Here is a 22,928-nt window from a genome sequence, read left to right on the forward strand (position 1 = left end):
CCCAGGTCTCGCAGGCCGATGCCCCTGCCCGGGTCGCCCACAGGACGTGTCCCTGGTCAGTAGCAGCAGCATCTCCTGGGTGGAAAGAGGTGTCCCAGTCCTGCCTGGGGTCCAAATCTGAACTCGCCTCCCCCCACCCCAGGGGAACACTGAGGAGTTTGGGGCACATGGCCCTGCAGCAGGGTCAGGGCCGTCAGGTCAGCACCGTGACTGCCCCTCAGCCCCAGCCAACGTCACCCACCAGTCAGGACCCTTGTCCGAGCAGGGCCAGAACCGCAGGGTCCTCCGACAGCTTCTGGCCCACACGCAGGAAGACAGCAGTGCCCTGACATCTAAAGCGGGAGCCTTGTAGCTGGGCGGTCCCCTAAGCAGCCCCCTGCTGGGGTCCTCCCCAGGCAGCCCTACTCTCTTCCAGAAAAGGGGATCCCACGTGCTCCCAGGGTTAGGCCTGCCCAATATGTGAGGCCCTAGCCCAGCCCTGTGTCCCAAGAGAAGCCCCCACCCAGGCCTGTGCTGTCAGGAAGGACAGCCACCTCCAGGTTCCAGCCAGGTCCAGGAAGGGACAGGGGTGTGGAGAGAGGGGCTTGAGAGGACTGGACAGCTGGCCAACCACTCCTCCGGGCACTTACAACCATCCAGGGACGAGGTCTGACTGGTCCCGGCCTCCACTCCCCCCTTTCAATAGAAGTCCTCAAGTGTCCCAGGCCCGTCCCACCACCGCAGCCCAGGCCTTGGGACAGGTGAGGCAAGTGTCCCCAGGGCACAGGAGCTCCGCTCAGTGCCCAGCCCGGGTCACGGCACTTAGGAGGGCTCAGCCTCTGGCTGGTGCTGCCCTGCAGTGGCCTCGTGGGTCTAGGGGCACAGGGGGACCTGGATCTTTGGGGACAGAGGGCAGACTGTAGCAAATTCTAGAACCTCAAGACAACCAACCCCTCCCAAACATATCCCTCCCCTGCACACCCCTCCCCTTCCCTACACGCCTCTCCCCAAGGCACTCACACAGGAGGAAGACTCCCCCCTCCTGTCACCCTCGAGCAGAGGGGCCACCAAGCTAGTGGGCCCGGCACCTGTATCTTGACAGAGTGTCAGGAGGGTGTCAGCTCCCGCCAGCTGAATTCACATCCCCTCCTCACTCACACTTGCCACCGTCCCCTCCCCAAGTGTTCCCACTGCTTGGAAGGCAGCCAGCCCCTCCCCTGGAGACCTCCGGTGGCCCCAGGGACCCCACGGAGCTTACAGCGGACCGTGCCCGTCCCCAGCAGACTAAGCTTCCTGTGTGCCGGTGTGTGGAACTGCCCACAGACTCGGGCAGAAGGGCTGGCGGGGTGAATGAGAGCTGGGGGTGAACCCCGCCAGGTGGCAGGCCAGAGGACACAGGGCTCATCAGTATGTTGGGTGGCACTTGGGTCAGCAGGCCAGGGCCCGGGAGGCGTCTGCAGAAGGCAGTGGAAAGGCTGTTCACGCAGGAGCCCAGAGCCCGAGAGCTGACCAGGGCAGATTCTCTAATCAAACACCGTTATGTAATTAGAGTCCGCTCCCAACCTAGGAGACCGGAGGTGGGACCAGAGGTGGGACCAGAGGTGGGAATAATTACCGCTGCGTAAGAAACCCAGACACCAGAGCAGGGAGCAGGGCGCTGTCCCTCCCAGGGCACCCGAGCCCTGCGCTTGGGAACTGAACCCGAACTGAGGGCAGAGGTCAGAGGCAGGGGCGGGGTCCCGGGGTGGCAGGAGCTCTGCATTCTGAGGACATCTGCCTCAGCAGGACAAGCAGCAGATACCCCAGCTCCAGCCGCAGCCCCAACCACAGCGTCACTGCCCTCTCTGGGCCTCAGTTTCCCTCTGCAGAGGAGGTCCCGGGTCAGGGCTCAGCTCGCCTGTGACCAGAGGAACAAGAAGGGACAAGGCCTGGCAAGAGGCCCTGCAGACTCTTGGCCCAGGAGCAACCAGAAGACACATCTGAATTCAAAGACGCCAGTAATCTCTGATGTTCTCCCAAGGACCCGGCAAATGACATTTCCCGATCTCAGCAGAGCCTTGAGAAACACAAGCCAACGTCAGGAACACGTGTCTAATTACCACTTTACCCTACGTTATTTTAGTGCTTTAGGAGAAAATGCAGTTGATGGAGTCTGACTTCAAAACAAGGACGCTGTTCACGTAGGCCGAGGGCCTGCGGTCCAGAAGCAGGAGACTCGCTGCCCCGGGGAACGCGACATCAGAGAAAGGGCCGGAAGGCTGGCGTCTTGCTATCTCCACAAGCCAGCCAGCTCTCCCGATAGCCTGGAGACACGCGGCGACGGCAGCACCCTGGAAAGCCCGGGTCACGGGGTGGCGGCCACCAACCCACTGGGGCCAAGCAGGGGCTGAGCCCCCACATCGCGGCACAGTGACATCAGCCCAGGCGGCCGTCACGGGTGCCATGGCTGCGCCAAGAACGTTCCACAAGCAGTTTGCTAAACACCTGACTTCCAGGCAACACAGGACCCTGACAGGCACGGCTGCCGGCGCCTGACTCACCACCCCGGCAGAGGCTGCCAGCACCGACGCCCTTCCGTGCCCAAGACAAAGGCCCCGAAGCACCACCGAGGCCTGCAACTGCACGCAAGCTGGCAGAGAGGCTTTGGGGCCGGCGTCAGGCTCATGCGTCACCGTCTGCCCAGGACCAGACCCGGGCCCATCCTGGCAAGCTCCCTGTAGACAGGGCCCAGCAATCTGCAGTCCAGCGATCCATACCCGAGAATGACCCGAGTAGGAGCCGGCCCTGGCGGCCTGCCGGCTTGCGACGGTCTCACAGACCCTGGGGGCCACGCATTCACACCGACCCCTTCCTCCTCACCGCCCCCCGCCCCGGAGCAGGCCAGCAGGGTGGCAAAGAAGGCACAGTGAGGGACATGGAGGGGATGTGCTGCGGGCACTTGTGAGTCGGGGTCCCGAGGAACCCCCCCCCCCAGCTGGACACCACATGGAGACCCTGGGCTTAGTCACCTGGGCCCACACAGGCCCACCGCGTCCTGCCCCTCACACATCCACTCAGACATTCATTCATGCGATGTGCTGCCACCAGGCTGCGCAGCCCCGGGTGCCGCCGACCCAAGCGGTCAGAGCAAACGCTGCCCTGGAGTTTCGATCCCCGGGAAAGAAAGCACAGAGAACACGAGGGGGAAACACGGGGCAGGGCACATGCAGGAAGGGAGAACGCGGGGTGGCGTGGGTTGGCGTTGGCGTGGCGTGGAGGGGGACCCTCTCCACCACATAAGGAAGCCCAGTCCGCACACAGCTCCTGCTCAGAGCTCTGCTGTCCCCTCTCCTGTGTCAACACCCCGCCCCAGTCTCCCCACACCCAGCGCTCCCCCGCCCCACCTCACGAGTGGTGTTGGACTCTGGACGTGCACCCTCTATTCAGCTGGGGGTTCTGAGAACCCTGGTGCCCAGACCAGCCTCCTGGCCGAGTGCTCCTCCACAGATTCACGTCTTCCTGGGGCCTCAGAACGTAACTGTATTTGGAAATGGAATCTGTGCAATGAATTAATTAAGCTGAGATCATTCTGGAGGAGGGTGGGCCCCGACCCACGGGTGCATGTGAAGGCAGAGACAAGGAGAGTCCCTGGGCGGCCACCAGCCTAGAGACGCCAGAGTCACTGGCAAACCGCAGATACTGGAAAAGGCAAAGACGTCCCCCCACGTGGAGGTCTCTGGAGCAGCATGGCCCTGCCAGCACCAACGGGACTTCCAGCCTCCCAGGAGAGAATAGGCTTCTGGAGCTTGAAGTCACGTGTCTGGTAATCTGTTACCTAGGAAACAAATTCAGCGGGTGCCTCAGGCAAGAGTCCAGCCTGGCCCAGACTTGTGGGGAAAACACCCGGCTGTATGTGTTTGGGGAATGTTCGTTATTCGGCGATGGCAGCAGTTGGTAACTGATACACATGTCCACGAAAAGAATGGGACAGCAACTGTAGCTACAAGAAGGGAAGAGAAAGAGGGGGGTGTTTAATGGGGAAGGAAGATCCAGGTGGGTCATGGGAGTGCAAAAGGGGCTCTTGAAGATTTCTGGCTGGGGGCCAGGGGAGGTAACGGTCCCTTGGCCTCCTCACCAGGGAAAGCTTCAGAGGTGAGCCTGGGGACAGGGCAGGCAGGGCCCATCAGGGAAAAGGGACAGTCAGGGGCTTGGAGAGGAGCCCTTGGACTCAGAGGGACAAGGCCTACAACGGGCTCACTGCTCCAGCCTGGCACTGTGCTTCGGCGGCATGTTCTCTGTCCCCTCCCCCACTGGTTCTGGTGCTGTGCACCTGGACAATAGGCACGGGGGGTAGGGACACCGGCCGGCTCTGTGGGGCCCACGGTGCGCCTAGTTAAGGACACAGTCCCCAGCCAGCGCTCTGCGAGGGCCCTGAAGGCAGGTCCCAGAGCCGTCGGCCCACGCGCCTGAAGCGCACAGGGTTTTAAAATGCACAAACAGTACTGGTCTATTCCGTGTCTCCACCTAAACTCACCACCCAGTAACTCACGCCCATTGCAACACACCGCAGAGCGGTGGCTGGAAGCTTCCCGTCCCGCTCAGGCCAGGCGTCCGGCCACACCCGGGGGGCCACACCCAGGGGGGGGCGCCTGCAGGACTGGAGCTCCCGTTTCCAACCCCACGAGCCCCAGATCATCTGAGCAGCAGCCGTCACTGGGGTCCGGTAGTCTGCTCGGGAGGGGGGGTTGTCCCCACACGTTTGAGGTTTCTCAGCCCATTTCCTTGGGGTGAGTCCTGAGGTCGGCGGAAGGGGCAGCGTACGGACCTCACCTCCTCGCGGGGAGCCCACCCAGCCTCCCTCCGGCCTCTCCCTTACCCACAGCTCGTGCTCTCAGAGCGGCCGAGGGGGAGGGCCTGATAAGGGCACGAGGGGGCGAGCAGGCCCAGCCGTGGTCAGACGGGACTTGCTGCGGGACCAGGAAGGAGATTTTCTCCTCAGACAACACGTAAGATGAGCCTTGCGACCACTGTCACCAAACGCAGACAACACAGAAAGGCGTGATGGGGAAACGCCCAGGCATCCGCGCCGCCTCCCGGGCGGCCAGTGCCCCACTCTTTTTCCCAGCAGTGATTTTATTGCAGAAACGAGTTTGTCACAAATACCGCTTTGTAAACAGCTTGTCTCACTTATGGAGAACTGGTTTCTGTGCTGAGAACAAGACCGTACCGTCCCTTAGGGCCTGGCGGTCCTGGCGACATGGCCACGCTGACCTCTGGCTGAGGGGACTCGGCTGCCACCTGCAGCCTCTGTGGTCTTATCTGTCCCTTCTGTGTCCCGTCCCTGTGATGTGTCCACACCGTGTGCTCTTGTGCAGAGAAGGGGTCCAGGATCCGATTCCATTCAGCCATCCGTTCCTGGACAGGCTCGGCGGACACTGCTGAGGTGTCTGTGTGTCGTGAGCACGGCGGCCACGCCACTAGAGGTCAGGGACAGATCAGCCACAGGGCCCAGACTGGCCTGGCGCCCAGACGCAGAGGCAGCACGCCCAGGCTGTCGCCCGCCTGTGAGGGGCGCTGGTACCCAGGCCCCGTCCTGGGCCCAGAGCCGCCGCCGCGGGGGCCCAGGCCTCTGAGCCGCACATCCACGAGCTCGGGGCCTCTGGCCAGAAAAGCAGCCCCCTCCACATCCTCGAATCAAGGGTTTAAGTCTGATTTCCCACAGTCCGGCCTCCAAACCCCAGGCTTCTCACAATAAATACCCATCCTGCCCTCGGGTCAGCCGCCGCAGGGCGGGACCAGGCCTGTGCCCCGCGTCCAGGCTGACGGACAGCGGCGGCCCTGCTCCCCTTAACCACAAGAGCAGGTGGAGGGGAGCAACCTGGGCTCGGGGCCACGGCAGGGAGAGGGCCGGGGGAGCGGCACAGAGACAAAACGGGAGAAGCAGACAGGAGATGTTCCATCTGAGCCCCCGGGAACCAGGAGGGCGCCAAGTGCCCCCGAAGCACGGAACAACGTGGCCGCGTCTCGGGATCCTGACGCCTGCCGGGCGGTAGGTCGTGCCATCCCGGTCGGCCAGCCCAGAAAAGCCCAAGAGCAGCCTGGAAGGAAGCCCGCAGGCCCACTGCCCGAGGTCACGCCACAGCTCATCCTCACGGTGGGCACTGCCGCCGGGTTCAAGGCGATGACGGCAGGGGCGGGTCCTCGGGGCTCACGGCACGCCTCCGGACCGGGTCAGAGCTGGCCGCCGCCGTGCAGCTGCATCTGCTGGGCCAGCTGCTGCCCGATGGCCAGCAGGGGGCTGGCCCTGTAGGACGGACTGGCCAGCAGCTCCTGAAACCGGGCCCTTTCTTCCTCGCTGAAAGAACAGAGATCAGAGCGGGTCAGCGAACCCCCACACACCTCGGTGTGGGGTGCTAGGGACGGGCGTCGGCACCGCCTCCCGTCAGCCACCCCATACTCAGGCACCTCGGGCGGGGCTGGACACTGGAGCGGGCGGGCCAGGCCAGGGGTTACCCCGGGACAGAGCACCTGGGGCCTAAGGGTCACCACAGGGAGGTGGCGGGGGGGGGGGGGGGGGCGGCACTAGGAGGGACTGTATGTGCCCATGGGTCTGGGACACCGGCCCCTCCTCCAGGGAGTGGGCTCTGGGCCCCCATCCCAGCCTTCGTGGGGAGCTGCGACTCAAAGCAGCAGGAAGCTGACAAACGTGGGGAGGCAGAGCCTGCCCGCGGCCTGCACAGGCGGCCTTACATAAGAGGCGCCCTCCCCCTCCCCGCAGCTCTGCTGACTCCGCAGTCACGGAGGGGCGGGAGCTCCGCACCCGCCAGCCCAAGACCGGCCCTTCTCACAGAGGGTACCGTGGCGACAGAGGTGCGATGGGAGACGGGACGGCTTCCTCCGGGGGTGGGGTCCGGGGCCCCCCGAGTCCAGATGGTGGCTGCCGCTCTCCCCCCCCGCCGGTCTCTGAGCCCAGCCAGCCCCTCTCAGATGCGCCAGGGCCAGCTCGAGTCTGGTGGGCACCCCTGGGGGACGTCACCTCCGCACGGAAACTGAGGGGACCCGGTCCGAAACCTCAGGATGGCAGTTCCAGAAGCAGTCTGGGCAGGGGGGGATGTGTCGCAGCAGGGGCCGCCCGGCCTAGGGCAGGTGGGGGCAGGACAGGCAAGGCCAAACCTCAAGGTGCCTTCCTGGCTGTCGTCAGGGAGACCGCCCCCTCTGGACCGACTGCCCAAGCCAGGTGTCCGCTCCCAATGCCCGGGATGGCCGGGGGCCCTGGGCTCCAACGGGGACCCCCTAAGGGCTGGCAGCGCTGGTTCTGGTAGCTTCCGCTCCCTTTGCTGCCCACGGAAGGGGCTCCCAGCCCAGCTGGAAATGCTGCTGCACGCCAAGCGGTCCGTGGTGCCCGAGCGGACCCGGGCCGGACACCGGACACGCACGGGGGGCATGACGGGAGGAGAGGGGTGGAAGCGGCGGAGCCCCATTTGGGGGTGGGCCCTACTCACAGGAGCTGGAGCCTCTGCGCGGCACTCATGCGGCTCAACTCGGCGGGCCGGGGCCTCCTGCTCACCCTCACCCTGTTGGGGACACAGAGAAGCAGGTCAGCGCGGGGACCCTGGACCCCTTCTCCCCGTGGGACTCCCCACAAGACCCGGCGCAGCCCATCTCCCTGGGGAGCCGGTACCAAGAGACACGTCTACGTGGCGGGCGGCAAGAAGGGCGAGAAAACCAGAGCCCGGAGCCAACACCTAAATTTAGCCTCTAGACCAGAAGGCCTCATTCTTTATTCATGTTTTCTGATAAAATATGAATGAAAGACCTGTCTCCTGAGCCTAAGAGAGCACCTGCACCCGCCTCTCCTCTCACTCACGCTGACTCGAGTGCCCGCTCTCAGGCAGGGCCGCCAAGACGGCCACGTGCATCCCCAAGGGCCCGTCCCAGACTCCGAGTCTACGGCCAGGCTTTCCCGAGTCCCCCTCTGCCCCAGGCCACCTCGGCTCTGCTCCTCTGGCTGCTGACCCTGCATTCACCCGGGAGCAGACCCCTCGCAGAACGGGCTGGCATCCCAGGCCTTGGGCCACCCCCCCCCCCCCATCTGTAAATCCACTGATGCTTCCCACAGCCCTCCAGCTCTGCCAGCAGAGACACATCTGGGAGTCCCCTCGGTGCCCGTGGGCCAGGTGACCCCCCCTAGCAAGGTGGGAGGCCAAGATGGTCACCGAGCCTCAGGGCACGGCTAGGACCCCGGTAAGCAGCTCCCGGGGGGAGGCTCCCGTCCTGCGGACAAAGGCAGACAGGGTGAATCCCCAAGGCCATCGGGGTGAGCAGAGCCAACACCCCAGCACAAACCCAGCCAACCCCTCAGTCCTGTCCCCTGTGTCCAGACAGGTCCGGGCCTTGGTCTGCTTTGAAATGGCCAAGGCAGAGAGCTCGTAGAAGAGCAGATACTCACTCGTGGCCTCCGAGCTTGGTTCTGGCTGCAGACCGAGCACGGCAGATGGTGGCTGGACTGAGACCACCCCCCACCCCCGGCGGGAATGCTGTGCGGCTCAGAGCGCACAGCCTGGCTCGCTGCTCAGGTACCCGCACAGGTGACCCCAGCCTCACCAGCACTGGAGGCAGTGGCTCTGGACATCGGCTGACCCAGCACAAACCTTGGGAAAACCACTGTAGCCCTGAAGCCTCAGTTTCCCTGTCAAACAGGCAAATGCTTTCCTGGCAAACTCTGGGTAGCCAGGCCCGCAGTCCCAAGGCGGGTGACCCCCGGCACGTCCACCCTCACCGCTGTCACTCCCCTGTCACGGGTGAGCCCACAGGGCCCGCCCGGCCCCCAGGGGCCTCGGAAACCAAGTGTGTGGAAAAAACACCAAACGACGCCGGTGGGAACACGCAGACTCCTGTGTAAACCCACAGCCCGGCGAGCGAACCCGAGTCCACCCAGCGGGGGGGTGGGGGGGGGCGGCGGCCAGTGGAGCCATGCTGCCACCTCTAGCCAGCTCTCCAGCAGCAGCCACCAGCCGGGGCCGCTCTGGGGTAGCGGCGGCAGCAGCCTCAAGACGTAGCCAAGGCCACCCGGACCCGACGGAGTCCCGCGGATAGGCGGCCTCGCCCCTGTGCCCGCTGGCCCGGTGGCTCGGCTGCATGGGGCTCCCCACCTGGTTCGTCAGGATGGAAAAGACGACCTTCACCTGACACTCTCTTGCCCAGAGGACTGATTTCTAGAGAAGCTAACCTTCCCAAGGAGCAGCAGGACTGTCGACCGTCCGCGTGCTGGCTCGTGTCAGGAGTCCTCTGTGGCGCCCACGCGGATGGAGGCTGGGACATGGCTAGGGGCAGGCATGCTCCAAAAGCCCCGAGCCCCGGGCTCCCTGCCGCCATCGCCCCGGGAGGCCACATCACAGATGTGGAACAAGCTTGGAGTGGCCCAGGGCCTCGGTCAGGGTGTCCCAGTGGGTGCCTGGGGACCCCTGCGTTCAGGTCTGGGTGTCCAGGGTGCCAAGGCCATCCCCACACCACGTCCTGTCCGACCAGGACTCTGGGACTTGCCCAGAGGGTGGGGACAAGAGCAGTCACGGAGCCATCTGTGCCGTCCACACCCTCTGAAGTCACCCACCGGGGGTACCTAACCCCAGCAGCACGGCCTCCTCCCGGGCTCCGAGGAATCTGGCCACGGAAGGCCAGGAAGAGGCCCAGACACTTCCTGTGATGAATGCTGATGGGCTGGGCCTGCTCTTGGCGAGATGGGGCTGGGGGCTCCCGGCCAGGCACAACCAGGCGGGAGGGAGTACAGGGACCCAAGGCAAAGCTTGCGGCTGCGGGGGTGATGGCCACCCGACTCCTTGCCGGACCGAATGCTCTAGGTGCTTCCATCCCAGGAGGTGGCCTGGGAGCTTCCGGCTCTGCAGCCGAGCGGCCCTGAGCACACGGCCTGACGCCCCCCGCCCTCAAGCCTGTGAGCGGGGAGGGGACGGCAGAGGGACCAGCTTCTCTAGAGCACGCACAGCAGGGCGGCAGGAAGCGCTACCGGGACGTGTGCGTCTCGGACGGGGTACCAGAGGCAGGGGGCACGGTGCCAGGCTGCGTCTCTGGGGAGCGAAGCAGAGGGCACACGGGGAATAGAGCCCAGCAGCGGTACAGGAGGGACACCCCCACCCCATGCAGCAGCCCTCCCGGCAAAGCCGTTCTGAGGCCCAAACGGCCAGCAGGCGCCCCTCCTCGACGTGCTGGCCAAGGGAGGCCCCACCACCTGCTGACCTCGCGGCTGGGTCCGTGGAAGCAAGCGTTTCTGCATCAACAACCGGGCCAGGCCCCTCTGGGGCCTTTGCCTGCCTACCCCTCCCCTCCTCCATTTCTTCTCCCGCTCTGGCCCCCGGCCCGGCCTCGCAGCCTCAAGTTCCCGAGGCAGCCGCACACAGACGCTCACCCTGCAGAACGCGGCCGCCGGCCACCGGCCTCCAGCTCCAGCAGCTCAGGGAGGGCGTCCTTCAGGGGCTGCAGGTCCCCCACCACCACCGTGGCCCTCCGTCTCCGCTCTGCCTTGCGCTTCTGCTCGGCCAGCTTTATGGCTTCGATCTCTGGGGAAGAGGAGACGTGAGGTCAGTGAGAGAAGCAGAGAATGAAGGACGGGCAGCTTCGTTCCTGCCGGCACCCCGGGAGCCCGGGGGCAGGCCGGCACCCCATCACAGAGGCACAATTCCTAATGGCAGAATGACGAGACTGAGCTGCAGGCACGGAGGCCTTCTCCTGCTGAAAAGGGACACTAGCACGGTGGCCTGCGCCTTTTGGGGACAGGAGCAGGGATGTGCGGTCAGAAGTGGGCAAACGGACAAGGATTTAAACAGTGAATCACCTACGGCAGGGCCACATCTCCTGTGCTCTCCAAGTGCCTCCTGGGACCGGGAGGGAGGAAGTGCGTCCCCACGTAGGGGAGTTGATATTGTGGGGCCCCAGGAAGCCTCTGCACAGAAGTCGTTTCTAGAAACTGCAAGCACCCACCTACCAGGGACAAGCACTAAGGGAGGCTCCATCCACAGACACAGGAGCCGGCCCCCTCCGAGCCACGGCACCAGGGCAGCGCCTCGCACCCCAAAGTCCCTCGGCTGTCCGGGGCCAGCTCTGAAGAGCTCACCCCGCCTGCTCCAAAGTCAGAGACACGCAAGCTGCCCCCAACCAGGGTCCCAGAGAGCCCAGGGGGCCCCGGGGAGTGAGGCTACTCTCCCTGCCCCGAAGAGCTGGGCTCCGGGGGACAAGGATGGCCGCCCCTCAACGCTCCGGACCATCAGGATCACAAGGGGACAGGTCGGTACTTCCCATCCTGCCAGGGAGAGGATAAACAATTTACTGAGGTCCCATCAAACCAGGCGCCGCTTCTCCGGGAGGCAAACATCCTAGGACGGCTGCAAAGGCCAGGGCGGGCGTGCTGACAGACCGGCGCCGGGACCGAGGGCAGCAAAGCACAGGCCCGAGGCTCCGGGGAAGACACCCACACACGGCTGCACAGACGTTAGCAAATCCAAGTGGAAGTGCTTTAAATTAGTAACACATGTTAACTAGCTGGAGCGTGTCCGAGGCGCACAAGGGTGATTCGACGCAGGGACGTCTGCCAGGGGGTCTGCAGCGGTCTGCCTCAACAGAAAGGCCACCATCGCTATAAGAAATGCCAAAAGGAAGATGCAAGAATTTACTATCCTGGGGACACCTGGGCGGCTCAGTCGGTTAAGCGTCCAACTTCAGCTCAGGTCACGATCTCGCAGTGTGTGGGTTCAAGCCCCGCGTCGGGCTCTGCGCGGGCAGCTCGGAGCCTGGAGCCCGCTTCCGATTCTGTGTCTCCCTCTCTCTCTCTGCCCCTCCTCCGCTCACTCTCTCCCTTTTTCTCAAAAATAAACATTAAAAAGTTTTTTTAAATTAAACAAAAAAGAACTCACTATCCACTCACCGTAAAAGTTATAATAGAGCCATGAACGGAAGGACATTCTCTAATTTGGCAGGAGATTATCTACCAGAAACCTCGTATTCTCTGGCAAAGCATCAGAAGCCCCACACCAATCCGTCATGGGCAGTTCAGCACCTAGGGAGGGTGGGCGGCAGTGAGAACCCATAGGGCAGAGCTCGGCCGGCCCAATCAAGCCACCACAAAGCTGACAACAGACTCAAACTTCAACAGCATTTTTAACTGAACCTATGAAACTAATTCCAAATCTTACTTTTTTAAAAAAAAATTTTTTTAATGTTTATTTATTTTTGAGACAGACAGAGACAGAATGCAAGTGGGTTGGGGCAGAGAGAGAGGGAGACACAGAATCCAAAGCAGGCTCCAGGCCCCGAGCTGTCAGCACAGAGCCCGACAACGCGGGGCTCGAACTCACCAGCTGTGAGATCATGACCTGAGCTGAAGTCAGACGCCCAACCGACTGAGCCACTCAGGCGCCCCCTAGAATTTTTTTTTTTTTTTTTTTTTTAATTTTAAGAGAGACAGAGAGCAGGTGTGCACACTCACACAAACAGTTAAGGGGCAGAGAGAGAGAGACTGAAAATCCCAAGCAGGCTCAGCGTGGAGCCCAATGCAGGGCTTGATCTCAACCAGGAGATCATGACCTGAGCCAAAATCAGGAGTCGGATGCTCAACCAACTGAGCAACCCAGGCAACCCCAAATCTCATTTTTAAAAGAACTGAATGGTAAGAGTAGCCAAAACGTTTTTTAGAAGAACAAGCAACAAGACAGTGGGCCTCCTGGACACTGAAGCAAACTGTGAAGTGACAGAAATCCCAACAGTGTGGCGTCACCGGGCAGGTGTGAAGGCAGCCTTCCACCTGCTGTCCCAAAAACTAGGCAACAATGAAACACGACAAATAAGACAAACAGAAACGTGAAGCCAGAAAACACAGGCGCCAGGCACTGATGTGCACGCGTGCACGCACATACACACGCACGAACACACACACACCCCAGGTAAATACAAAAAGCTGTGCGACTTTAATCTTGCACCACCAGCCGGCGGTTACCCCCGTATGGAACTTGGCGGTGAATGCGGTCTTCGGCTTTGCCCGTGTTACCTCAACAGCTCTGTAACTTTTTCACATGGGGCTGAAACATTACCTTATCCTCAGATTTGGGTGCCCTTTCATTCCAGCCCGGGGGCTCAGGGAGTGAGAACAGTGAATTTAAGGGGGTGTCAGTTCCGTGCCAACCGGCTCAGCACAGGCGCTCCAGGCCGGCAGCTCTCGGCAGGGGTGACCTCGCCGCCGTCCCCACGGTCCCCGCCCAGCCGGCTCTCCCCTGCTTCTGCACTGAGCCCCAGGGTCGCTCCCGTCTCCCAGCCAGAGACGGGGCCGCACAGGGAGGGAGGCAGAGGTGCCCCCCTGGAGTGTCCTCCGAGGCCTGGACCCTGCCATGCCCTCTTCTGGCGTCGAAGCCACCCTTCTTCCTTCCAGGCAGGCGGGTCGGGGCCTCCCCTCCCCTCACGGGCTCCGCCATCTTTGTACCTAGGCTGGAGATAGCCCCCTTGGCGGACTTCTCTCCAAGTAAACCCTTGTGGGGGTGCTGGACCTGACAGACCACACGCTGATGCCTGTCCCCCAGGAACAATCTCACGGCCGGCCCACTCATAAGCAAAGACGGACAGGGAAAGGTCCATCCTACCAACTATGTGATCTAGAGCAGCAAGTTCTGAGTGTTTTGGGGGTAGGTAGGAGGCTCCTCCTGCCCCTACCGCTCCCCCCCGGCTGGCTCTGGAAGGTTCCCAGAGACTGTCACTCCTTTATCCTAAATGGTTTAATTTAAAACTAGCCTGATGGGGCACCTGCGTGGCTCAGTCGGTTGAGCATCTGACTCTTGGTTTTGGCTCAGATCACTCAGGGTCATGGGATGGAGCTCCGCACTGGGCTCCGCGCCGAGTGGAGCCTGCTTGAGATTCCCTCTCTCTCTGCCCCTCGCATGCACGCTCTCTCTCTCTAAGATAAAAATTTTTAAATCATTGGGGCGCCTGGGTGGCTCAGTCGGTTAAGCGTCCGACTCGGTTTTGGCTCAGGTCACGACCTCACTGTTTGGTGGGGTCGAGTAACGTGGAGCCTGCGTGGGATTCATTCTCTCTCTCTCTCTCTCTCTCTCTCTCTCTCTCTGCCCCTCCCCCACTGGCGCGGTCTGTCTCTCAAAGCAATAAACTTGTCAGGAGAATGAACAGGAAAGTCACAGTCTGGAAGAAAATCTGCAACACGTGTACATGACCCAGGGCTGGCCTCCCGGACGTAAGAACAATTCTTGGAGCTCAGGAACAGAAGGCAAAGAGCCTCACGAAACCACACACGACCGGACATGCCGTGCAAGCGGGCGCGGCGGGTGAAACGCCCGGTGGCGGTAAGAAGCGCCACCGCCACGAGGAGCGGCTGACACCCTGCCTGGCACTCGGACGCTGCCGCGCCCTGGCAGAGCCGTGGCGCAGGCAGAACGCGCCTCCGCAGCCGGTGGGAGCGTAAGTGTACAACCACCCTAGGAAACGTCTGGCAGCTGCTTATTAAACTAAACATACACCTGCCCTATGACCCCGTGTTCCATTCCCAACTACTCATCCCAGAGAAAGGAAAACATATTCCACAAAAAGACCTGTGAAGAACGTTCACAGCCTTTTTCACGGTAGCTAAAAAGAGAAAAAGACCAGGTGTCCGTCCGTAGGAAAGTGGGTAGCAAAGAGTACATCCAGATAAAGAAATCCTTCTCGGCGACAGAAGGGCACGGGCCATAGCTGCGCTCAGCAGAGAGGACTCTCAAAAACACCACGTGAAGCAAAGAAATCCAGACACGAAAAGAGTGCGTCCTACGAGATTCCACGTACGCGACGCCTAGAGCAGTAAAATCTAGTGAGACTCCAAAGAAATGAGACAGGGGTCACCTGCAGGGTAGTCGAGAATGCGGAGCGAGGGGCCTGCGTGGGAAGGCGCACGGGGACTCGCCGGTGACGGTGGCCTTCTGTGTCTCAAAGGGACTCTGGTTGCACACGTGTGCGCACTGGTCACAAATCGCTGCCTGGCACTTCACTGCACCCAATTTCACCTCAAAATAAAAATGAAAAACCATCAACAGACGTAGAACTATTTGGGAGAAAGTGTGCTGACGTCTGCCACTCAGGAATGTGCACAGAATGCGGGTGGTGGTGGACAGACGGACAGAAACGGACAGACAAGCAGACGTGGGAAAGAAGAAGTGTCCACGTAAAACCGAGGTGGTGGTTTCAGGTTTCCCCGTAACATTCCCCCTGCTCTTGCGTGACATTTTTCATGACAGAATACTAGGTAAGACCGAGTGGGGTGACGTGGGCACCACCACAGCCCGCCGTTCCTGAACAAAACTGTAAGACAAACGAGCTAAGTAACTCAAACTCAAAGAAAGAAAGAACAGCGTGTTAAAACAACAGAAACTGAGAATTCAGACCCAGAGAAAGTAGAAGTAACAAGCGAATACAGGAACTGACCCCCGGGACGGAAGAGATCGAAGGCGGGTGCAAACACAGGACCGCGAACAGGGGCTCTGATGACGAGGGGCCCGCAGCCCTTTGCTAGTGAGGGCAGAGATCGGATTAGAGAAGATGTTTTACGGGAAACTACAGGTGGCCAAGACTGACCCAAAAGCAGTGAGACAAAGACACCGACCAGCACGGGAAGAAAATTTTAAACATCAGCTCAACGCTGCAGCCCAGACACGTGCAGGGTCCCAGTGGCCACCGTCTATCAGTTTTCCAAATCTAGTACACAGAGGATATTCTGTACGTCTCCGTGCCAGGAACCGTGACAAAGAAAATCAATGAATGAATCACTTCCTTAAGGAACTTCCCCAAAGTGACCAAAAAGTAAAATAATTGTGGGAGAAACAGGCAAATTTCTCTAGGAAATTTAAGAAGTATATTTTCTTTAAAACCTTCAAGGAGGGGCGTCTGCGTGGCTCAGGCTGTTAAGCATCCAACTCTTGATTTCGGCTCAAGCGCTGATCCCAGGGTCAAGGGTCCAAGCCCCACTTCAGGGTCCGAGGTGACAGCACAGAGCCTGCTCCGCCCTGCTCTGCTTCTCTCTCTCTGCCCCTCCCCCGCGCACGTGTGTGTCCAGACACGTGCGCGCTCTCTCTCTCAAAATAAACAAAACATACTTCCAACGAAAACTAACTTTAACCACGAGAGAATACACAGGGTATCACAAATTATTTTCAAAAGTCAACAGAATCATACTCAAAAGGTCCGATAAGAAACAAACTGCAAAGCAATCCTCACAAGAAAACCTTCAGAAGAGCATCAGTGAGCACTCGGCATCACGAAAAATAACCCCGTCTTCCAAAAGGTGACCGGTGGGCAGAGAGGCACCGGGTGCGGCGAGGCGGCCGCTGGAGGCCCTCAGAGAGAAGGACCGCGCAGCCGCGGCCCGCAGAAAAGTCCGGAAGGTCACCACTGGCAGGAAGGTGACCTCACAGACACCCTGAGTGGCTCTGAGGTGACACACTCACGACACGCAGGATCGCTTGCGTGCTGACGAGCCGACGCCGCGAGGAGCCCAGAGCGGCAGGTGCGGGGAGGACGGGGACCGTCTGGGGGGTGGCGTCAAGCCGGGAGGCGAGGGAGGTACTTACTCTGCAGCCACCTCTCACGCCTCAGCTTCAGTTTCTCCTTCTTGGGCAAAATGGCCCGGGCGTCCGCACCTGGGGACAGAGCACAGGGGGTGAGTGGAGCGCGTGTCGGGAGGGAGCCCTGCAGCGGCGGGCCTCACCAGCGAACCCTCCCGCCCTGACTCCGGGACGGCCTCCAGGACGGGCCACCATGTGGCCGTGAGGCCCAGAGATGCCACACAGCTCACGAGCAGACACGCACTTTCTGGCCAGGCAGAAGCCTGTGCCCCCGAGCCGCACGGGCCCCACTGTCTGGAATTTCTCTGCACAGGCGCTGCTCAAAGCCAAGGGGTCTCGGGGGAGTCCAGTCTAGGCAAGAGGTGGTCCCACATCTCGTCACCAAATCCAGCCACCGCAGTGAGAAAAACCCGCTTCTCTTCACACGGCGCCGCCTCTGGGGGCCAGCCGTCCCCTCCCCTGCACTCGCTCCTGCTCCCCCAGCTCCGGGCCTGCCGGCTGTCCCACCGCATGAAGACTTCGCCCAGCCTGGCCTCCCCTCCCTCGTCCCCCAGGAGGGCCTGCACATCCCCTTTCTGTGGGCTACGCTGTGTCCCCCAAATTCACGTGTTCAAGTCTTAATCCCCAGGACCTCAGAATGCACCTGTATTTGAAGACACATCTTTAATGAGGCGACTGAGGGAGAAGGTAGGGTGACCCCAGTCTAACGTGCCTGGTGTCCTCCTAGGAGATCAGGACACAGACAAGCACGGGGACGATGACGAGAAGACTCGAGAAAGATGGCCGTCTGTGCGCCCAGGACAGGGGTCCCGGGGGGAGCCGGCCCTCCCAGCATCTCAACCTCCACACCGCCAAGGAGCAGATGCTCGGCGTCTGGGCGGCCTGGGTGCGGTGTCTGCTCCAGCCGTCGGAGCCACCCGCGCGGCCTCCTCCTCGGGAACAGCGTGAAGCGCCGCGTTGCCACCACCAGCCGGGCGGGAGGCCCGCCTGCCCACACCCCCCAGGAGCTGCGGAGCCAGCCCTGGAGTTGCCAGGCGCCGAGGCGGTGGCAGGACGGCCCACGAGGGAAGGGGGCAGAGCTGGGACACTCCTTCACTAATTGCCTGAAGAAACCTGCTGCCCTTTAGGGCACATCTCTGGCAGCAACCCTACGAACTGGCCCCGTTTCACAGGACAGAAAACCCAGGCTCAGAGGAACGCTCACAGAACTATGAGTGCGACCGGAAGGGAGCGTGACAGCTGAGCCCATCGGGCCAGCACCCTGGGGACCACAGTCCTGGAGGGTCCCGGAGACACAAGACTGGAATAAACCCTGAGCCACATGGGCACAGGTGAAGCTTCCCAGAGAGCTCAGAAATCACACACGGCCCGGGCTGCAGGACACGAGGCTTCCCGGGTCCGTCTTGCTGACCCCAGGGAGGCCCTCTCCTCCTCGGCAGGTGGACGGGATGGGGGCAAGACAGAGGAGCCCCTGCCCCCAAAGCTACATGCGGCGGGGGGGGGGGGGGGGCGGCGGGCGGGTGGTGGCAGAGCTGACGCCACTGGGGCCTGTGCCACGCTGACCAGACGTGGACTCCCAGCTAGACAAAGATGGCCAGCCCGTGTCGGCAGAAGCCACGTGTAGCCCCGAGGATGTGCCTGCTGGCGCGTCAGGCGGGGCTGGGACTCCCCTTCTCCAGGCCCTTCCTTCTCTAAGGGCAGGAAATGGGCGGGGCCGGGACTTCACCCGGGCCACAAGACCCCCCCCAGAGGAGGGACCTCTCACTGGGTACAGAGCCCCTCAGCCTCCGCATCCTCGAGTGAATGGTGGGGCGGAGAGCAGGTAACTCTCGGCACGATCCGTAGATTTATGACACAAAGCCCGAGAGATCGTTGTCGCCCTTTTGAAACTCTTCCGACCAGGGAGGGGAGGGCTGCCTGACCTGGGGGCAGCAGCAAAGCGCCACTGCCAGGCTCCGGGAGCAGAGAGGACGCGGTCTGCCGGCTCTCTGCCCCACGGCAGGGCTGCGGCGTGTGGGAACGTGGGCTGGAGGGCGCCGGGCCAGGCAACGCCCCACGCTGCAGCCAGGGTCTCTGCCTCGGGCCTGCTCTAAACACAGAGCGGCCTCCAGGCTGGCTCCACTGCCTTGGCCTCAACAGGCCTCCCCAGGGACAACGCGGCGGAGCCCGGGGCCTGTTCCACACGGGGCCGGTGCTGTGGGACGCGCACATCTCCCAATTTATCTCCACTCCCCGCAGATTTTCCTGCTATGACAGCAGATCCCTGATGCCACTGCCACAACAGTCCAGAAACAAGCTCCGTCTGGAGGAAGGAGGTGCACCTGTCAGACAGACTTGTCACCTCAGGAACGTGCACAAACCCTGTAGCCCGAGACTCCCGGGAGAATTTAATCCCGTCTCCAAGACTAAGACCCTGCACGCCGTGGCCTTGTGTTGAAACTCCCGGACGTGCTGGAGCTGACCTACTTTTCTCTTCACCGCCCTGACCCCTTACTCCCCTGGGGAGCAGAGGCCCTGTGACTTGTCAGTCACCCTCAGCAGCTCAGAATGGGGTGGGTGTGAGAGGGTGAACAGAGGGGCTGCACGGTGTGGATGCCCAGGACCAACGCTGCTCCAACCAGCAGCCCCCACCCGTGTTGCGCCCGGCACCGTACCCACCATGGGGTCCGGCCGCCAGGCGCGAGCCTGATGCGAGGCAGGGAGGGCATCTGTGCAGCCTCGTGCAGGCGTCAGGGGCCTCTGGGGGTGGGGGGTGAGAGGTCCACACGTCCCACCGCCACGTCAAGCCACAAACGGGGTAATGACGGTGCCCACTGTGGGGTCAGGGGGCATCTGTTTGGGGCAGGAGCCTGGGCAGCGGAGGCCAAGTGACCCGCACATCCCACAGGCGAAGGCAAGAGGGCGGCCTCCCGGGGAAGCATCTGACGGCGGGGCATGTAGGCAGCTCGCCCTCAAAGGCTCAGGGAGACACCTTCCCCACGCTCCTACAACTTGCTATAATTTGAAATAACTTGGAAGAAAAAACAAGTCTACGACCAGGGAGGACTGACTGACTCGTGGCCACGCTGCATCGGGGCCCCCACCCTGCTCCGCCCCGGGAGCCTCCGCCCGGCAGCCCGTCCCCACGCACCGGGGAAACGGGAACCAGACGCACGGGCCCTGTGAGATGGCCGAGCGCGTGGGCAGTGAGGTCCCACAGAAGCCACCCGGAAGCACTGGCAGAGGGCCCCACGCGCCCAGGAGGGACACAGGTGCTGCCACACTGGGCACGGGCGGCAGGCACCGGGACAGGCGCCACAAGCCCCGCTCACCTCAGTGTCCCCGCCGGGCCCCCCCACCCAGGGCACCCGGAGGGTTCCAGAAGCCCAAACCCCCAAGGACCGGGCAAAGTCCGCGTTCTGCACTGCGGCTACAGCCTGGAAAGAGACCGATAAGCGGGCGGGCGCAGGGGCCGGTGGGCCAGGCGGACGGGCCCCGAGGAGAAGCCGCGAAAGCACAGGCTTCAGAGAGAAGGTGGGATCTGGGGCGTCAGGGCTGCCTGCGCAGCCAGAGCCCGAGACCGGGCGAGGCAAGACGGCTGCCCAGGTGCACCTCGGGGTCCCTGGACGCGGTCGGAGCTGGAGCGGAGGCCACCTTGGAGGGTGTCTCTCGGGACTGTAGGAAGAGAGACAGGTCCTGGCAGGGGCGGGGGACCTGGCTCCGTGCCAGCCTTGTCAACGGAGACTCTCACACACACGCAGGGGAGGGACACTGCGGAGAACCAGGAGCGCTCCAGCTGCCCCCACTCCCACCCACCTCGGTCGCTTACGGCAAACCCCAGACACACCCTCTCCGGCACCGGCTCTGACCCCCGCGCCCAGGTCCCTGCGGTTGGTGTCTGCCCATCAGAGTGTCCCCGGGGCCTGAGCCAACAGCTGTGAAAGGGGACGCCCCTGAACGCTGGCACCACGGTCCGTGGGGGACACACCCCAGGAGAACGGGCTGAGATGGGTCAGAGGATGCCCAGGGGGACACAGAGGTGGCCTGTCCGGTCCACTAACCCCCGAAGCCCTCACCTCTCCCCAGTCCTAGCACCAAGCCCCTGCCACGGCCCCACACCGGGATCCCCTGGGCTCAACGCTGGACAGGCCGTCCTCACCCCTCTGGGTAAGGACACCTCTTCCAGGCGGACGGGAATCCCAGTCAGGCCAACGGTGGCCCCACGGCATTGCCGAACTGGGTTCCCCTTAAGGACACACTGACAAGGCCTCTGCCACAGGGGCCAGCGACCCGGGGCACCAGTTCACACCCCCTAGGAACTCCTGCTCCAGATAGAGCCCCAGAGAGCCCCCCGAGGTCTGCTCTGCTCTGGCTCACGGTTACCCCCACCTCACCTCTGTCAGCCTCACTCCTGTGCCGGCGGAGGTTAGAGGGTGAGGCCCTACGGCTGTGCCGTTTCACTGAGGGAGACGCTGAGGCCCAGGGGCAGGGCCTGCCCTGAACCACGCGAAGAGAGGCCAACGAGCACGTGCCGTACCAAGGCCAACAGGCCCGAGTGCGGCGTGGGCATGGGTGGCCCCGGTTCTGATCCTCGTGACGGATTAAGCAGACCAAACCTCCAGTCGCCTTCTCCGTGCAGAAGCTGTGTGTGACCCACGACGGCAGAAACACCAGCCTCGGGAAAATGGGGCTGGGTGCGATCACGCCGGCCTCTCTGGTGTCCAGTAGGGGGGTTAAAAGTACCGTATGCAAACCTGGGCCCCAGTCCCTTCCAGAGCCACGATCCTGGGTGTGCCCTGACCTCCAGAACCACCCCCGCCAGAGTCAATGCTACAGCTGCCTCTCCGAGGGGGAGGGGTGTCCAGCAGCATTTCTGACGCGTGACAAAGGGACAGCAACCGCACACTCTGGGGCACGTCGCCCCAGCCCGAGTGCCCACCCGAGCTCACTCTGGCAGGTGCCGGGAACACCAAGGCTTGGGAGGCCTGGCTGGCCCAGGGTGTCCCCGGGACCCAGTGAGCAGTTCACACCCATCCCAAGGCTCGGAGCAATTCTCCGGAACCTAAAAACCAACCCACCGGCCATGCTGAGCACACAGGAGGCCTCCTGGCCAGGGGGGTCGCCTCCCCAGCCTCAAGGCAGCAACCTCAGGTACAGACACCATGACTGCGGGAGTCCCGGAGAGAAAGCGCGGGCATAAACACAGGGACGGGCTGCTCTGACGGGAAAGGCTGACGGTAAGACGCACCCTCCTCTGGCGAGACACGGCTCCTCGGGGGAGCGACACAGCAGTCTCCTCGTCTGTAAGAGGGAACCCCCTCTGCGGCACACCGGCCTCGTGGGCGCCAAGTACAAAGTCAACAGAGCTCAGCGAGGAACCCGTGTGGCCGGCCCAGCCACGCCCACACGCCCGCACCCCAGTGGCCCGCCTCCGACACAGCCTGCGGAAGACGTGCGGGACGTGCGGAAGACGGGCCCCGGGCTCCTGCTGTTGAGTCCGGGGAGGACACGGTTGATGCGTTATCACAGGGCTTCTGCTCTCGTGGAATTGGGAGGAGAGTCAATACGTAATTAGTTTTCCTGTGAATGACATCAAGAAGCTATTCTCGCGGCGCCAATGAACGTGCGCAAACGCTCGGGCGCAGGCAGCTGCAGGTGTCAGAACCGCTTCCGAGGCAGGTCGGTGAGACTAACCCCGTGGACAAGGCCATCTCGGGACACCGACACTCCCACCACACCTAAGACACAGATTTGGGGGAAATAAAGTGGGAATCAGTCCCGTCCTTCCGTACATCAAAATAAGGTCCTAACTGACTAGATATATAAATAAAAAACAAAACCATAAAAGTACTGCAAAAAACACAGATGAGTACAAAACACAAAGAAAACACCGATTTGACTACGTACAAATTAAAAACTTCTGCAACAAGTTACGTGAACAAACTCAAAAAGCATGACTGACAGGGGACACCTGTACATAACAAAACAGGCCTCTTCCTTCCTATGTAAATAGCTCTCCTGAATCAATAACAAAAACAAACAGCCTAAAAAATAAGGTGCAGGAAAAGTCTGCTTATACGGAAACAAGGTCAATGGGACTTCCAAGGAAGCGCACGGTTTACAAACCTGCCCCCACTGCTCCCCCTTCACGTGAGCAGAGACTTAGGTCAGCACCAGCCGGCTCCAACCGGAGGCAGAGGCCCACTCAGGTGCCAAGCGGGAGCTCCCACGGGGCAGCGTCTTGAGAAAGCCATGAGGCGACGTCTATTGACGTTCATTGTTTTATAGGCTCCTTGTGTCCGATCCCCCGTCACCCCAGTCACCCCAGTCCGAGGCAGCACCAACACCTGGGGCCACACGCAGGGCCTTGGGATGCCGACCCGGGAGCAAAGG

General features: G+C 62.0%; 1 protein-coding gene across 1 annotated transcript in view; it reads right to left on the bottom strand.

The window, feature by feature from the left end:
• Positions 1-5,017: 5,017 nt before the first annotated feature.
• The window catches only part of SLX9 (SLX9 ribosome biogenesis factor), a 34,197-nt gene continuing 16,286 nt past the window's right edge, over positions 5,018-22,928 (bottom strand). The window contains exons 3-6 of the mRNA XM_043593425.1: positions 16,563-16,631; positions 10,379-10,529; positions 7,461-7,532; positions 5,018-6,313 (exon numbers count right to left, since the gene is read on the bottom strand). Of these exons, the coding sequence (XP_043449360.1) occupies positions 6,190-6,313; positions 7,461-7,532; positions 10,379-10,529; positions 16,563-16,631 (416 nt within the window). The 3' untranslated portion in view covers positions 5,018-6,189. The remainder of the gene's footprint in view (positions 6,314-7,460; positions 7,533-10,378; positions 10,530-16,562; positions 16,632-22,928) is intronic.

Source organism: Prionailurus bengalensis, chromosome C2, assembly GCF_016509475.1.
Source record: "Prionailurus bengalensis isolate Pbe53 chromosome C2, Fcat_Pben_1.1_paternal_pri, whole genome shotgun sequence".
NCBI classification, from domain to species: Eukaryota; Metazoa; Chordata; class Mammalia; order Carnivora; family Felidae; genus Prionailurus; species Prionailurus bengalensis.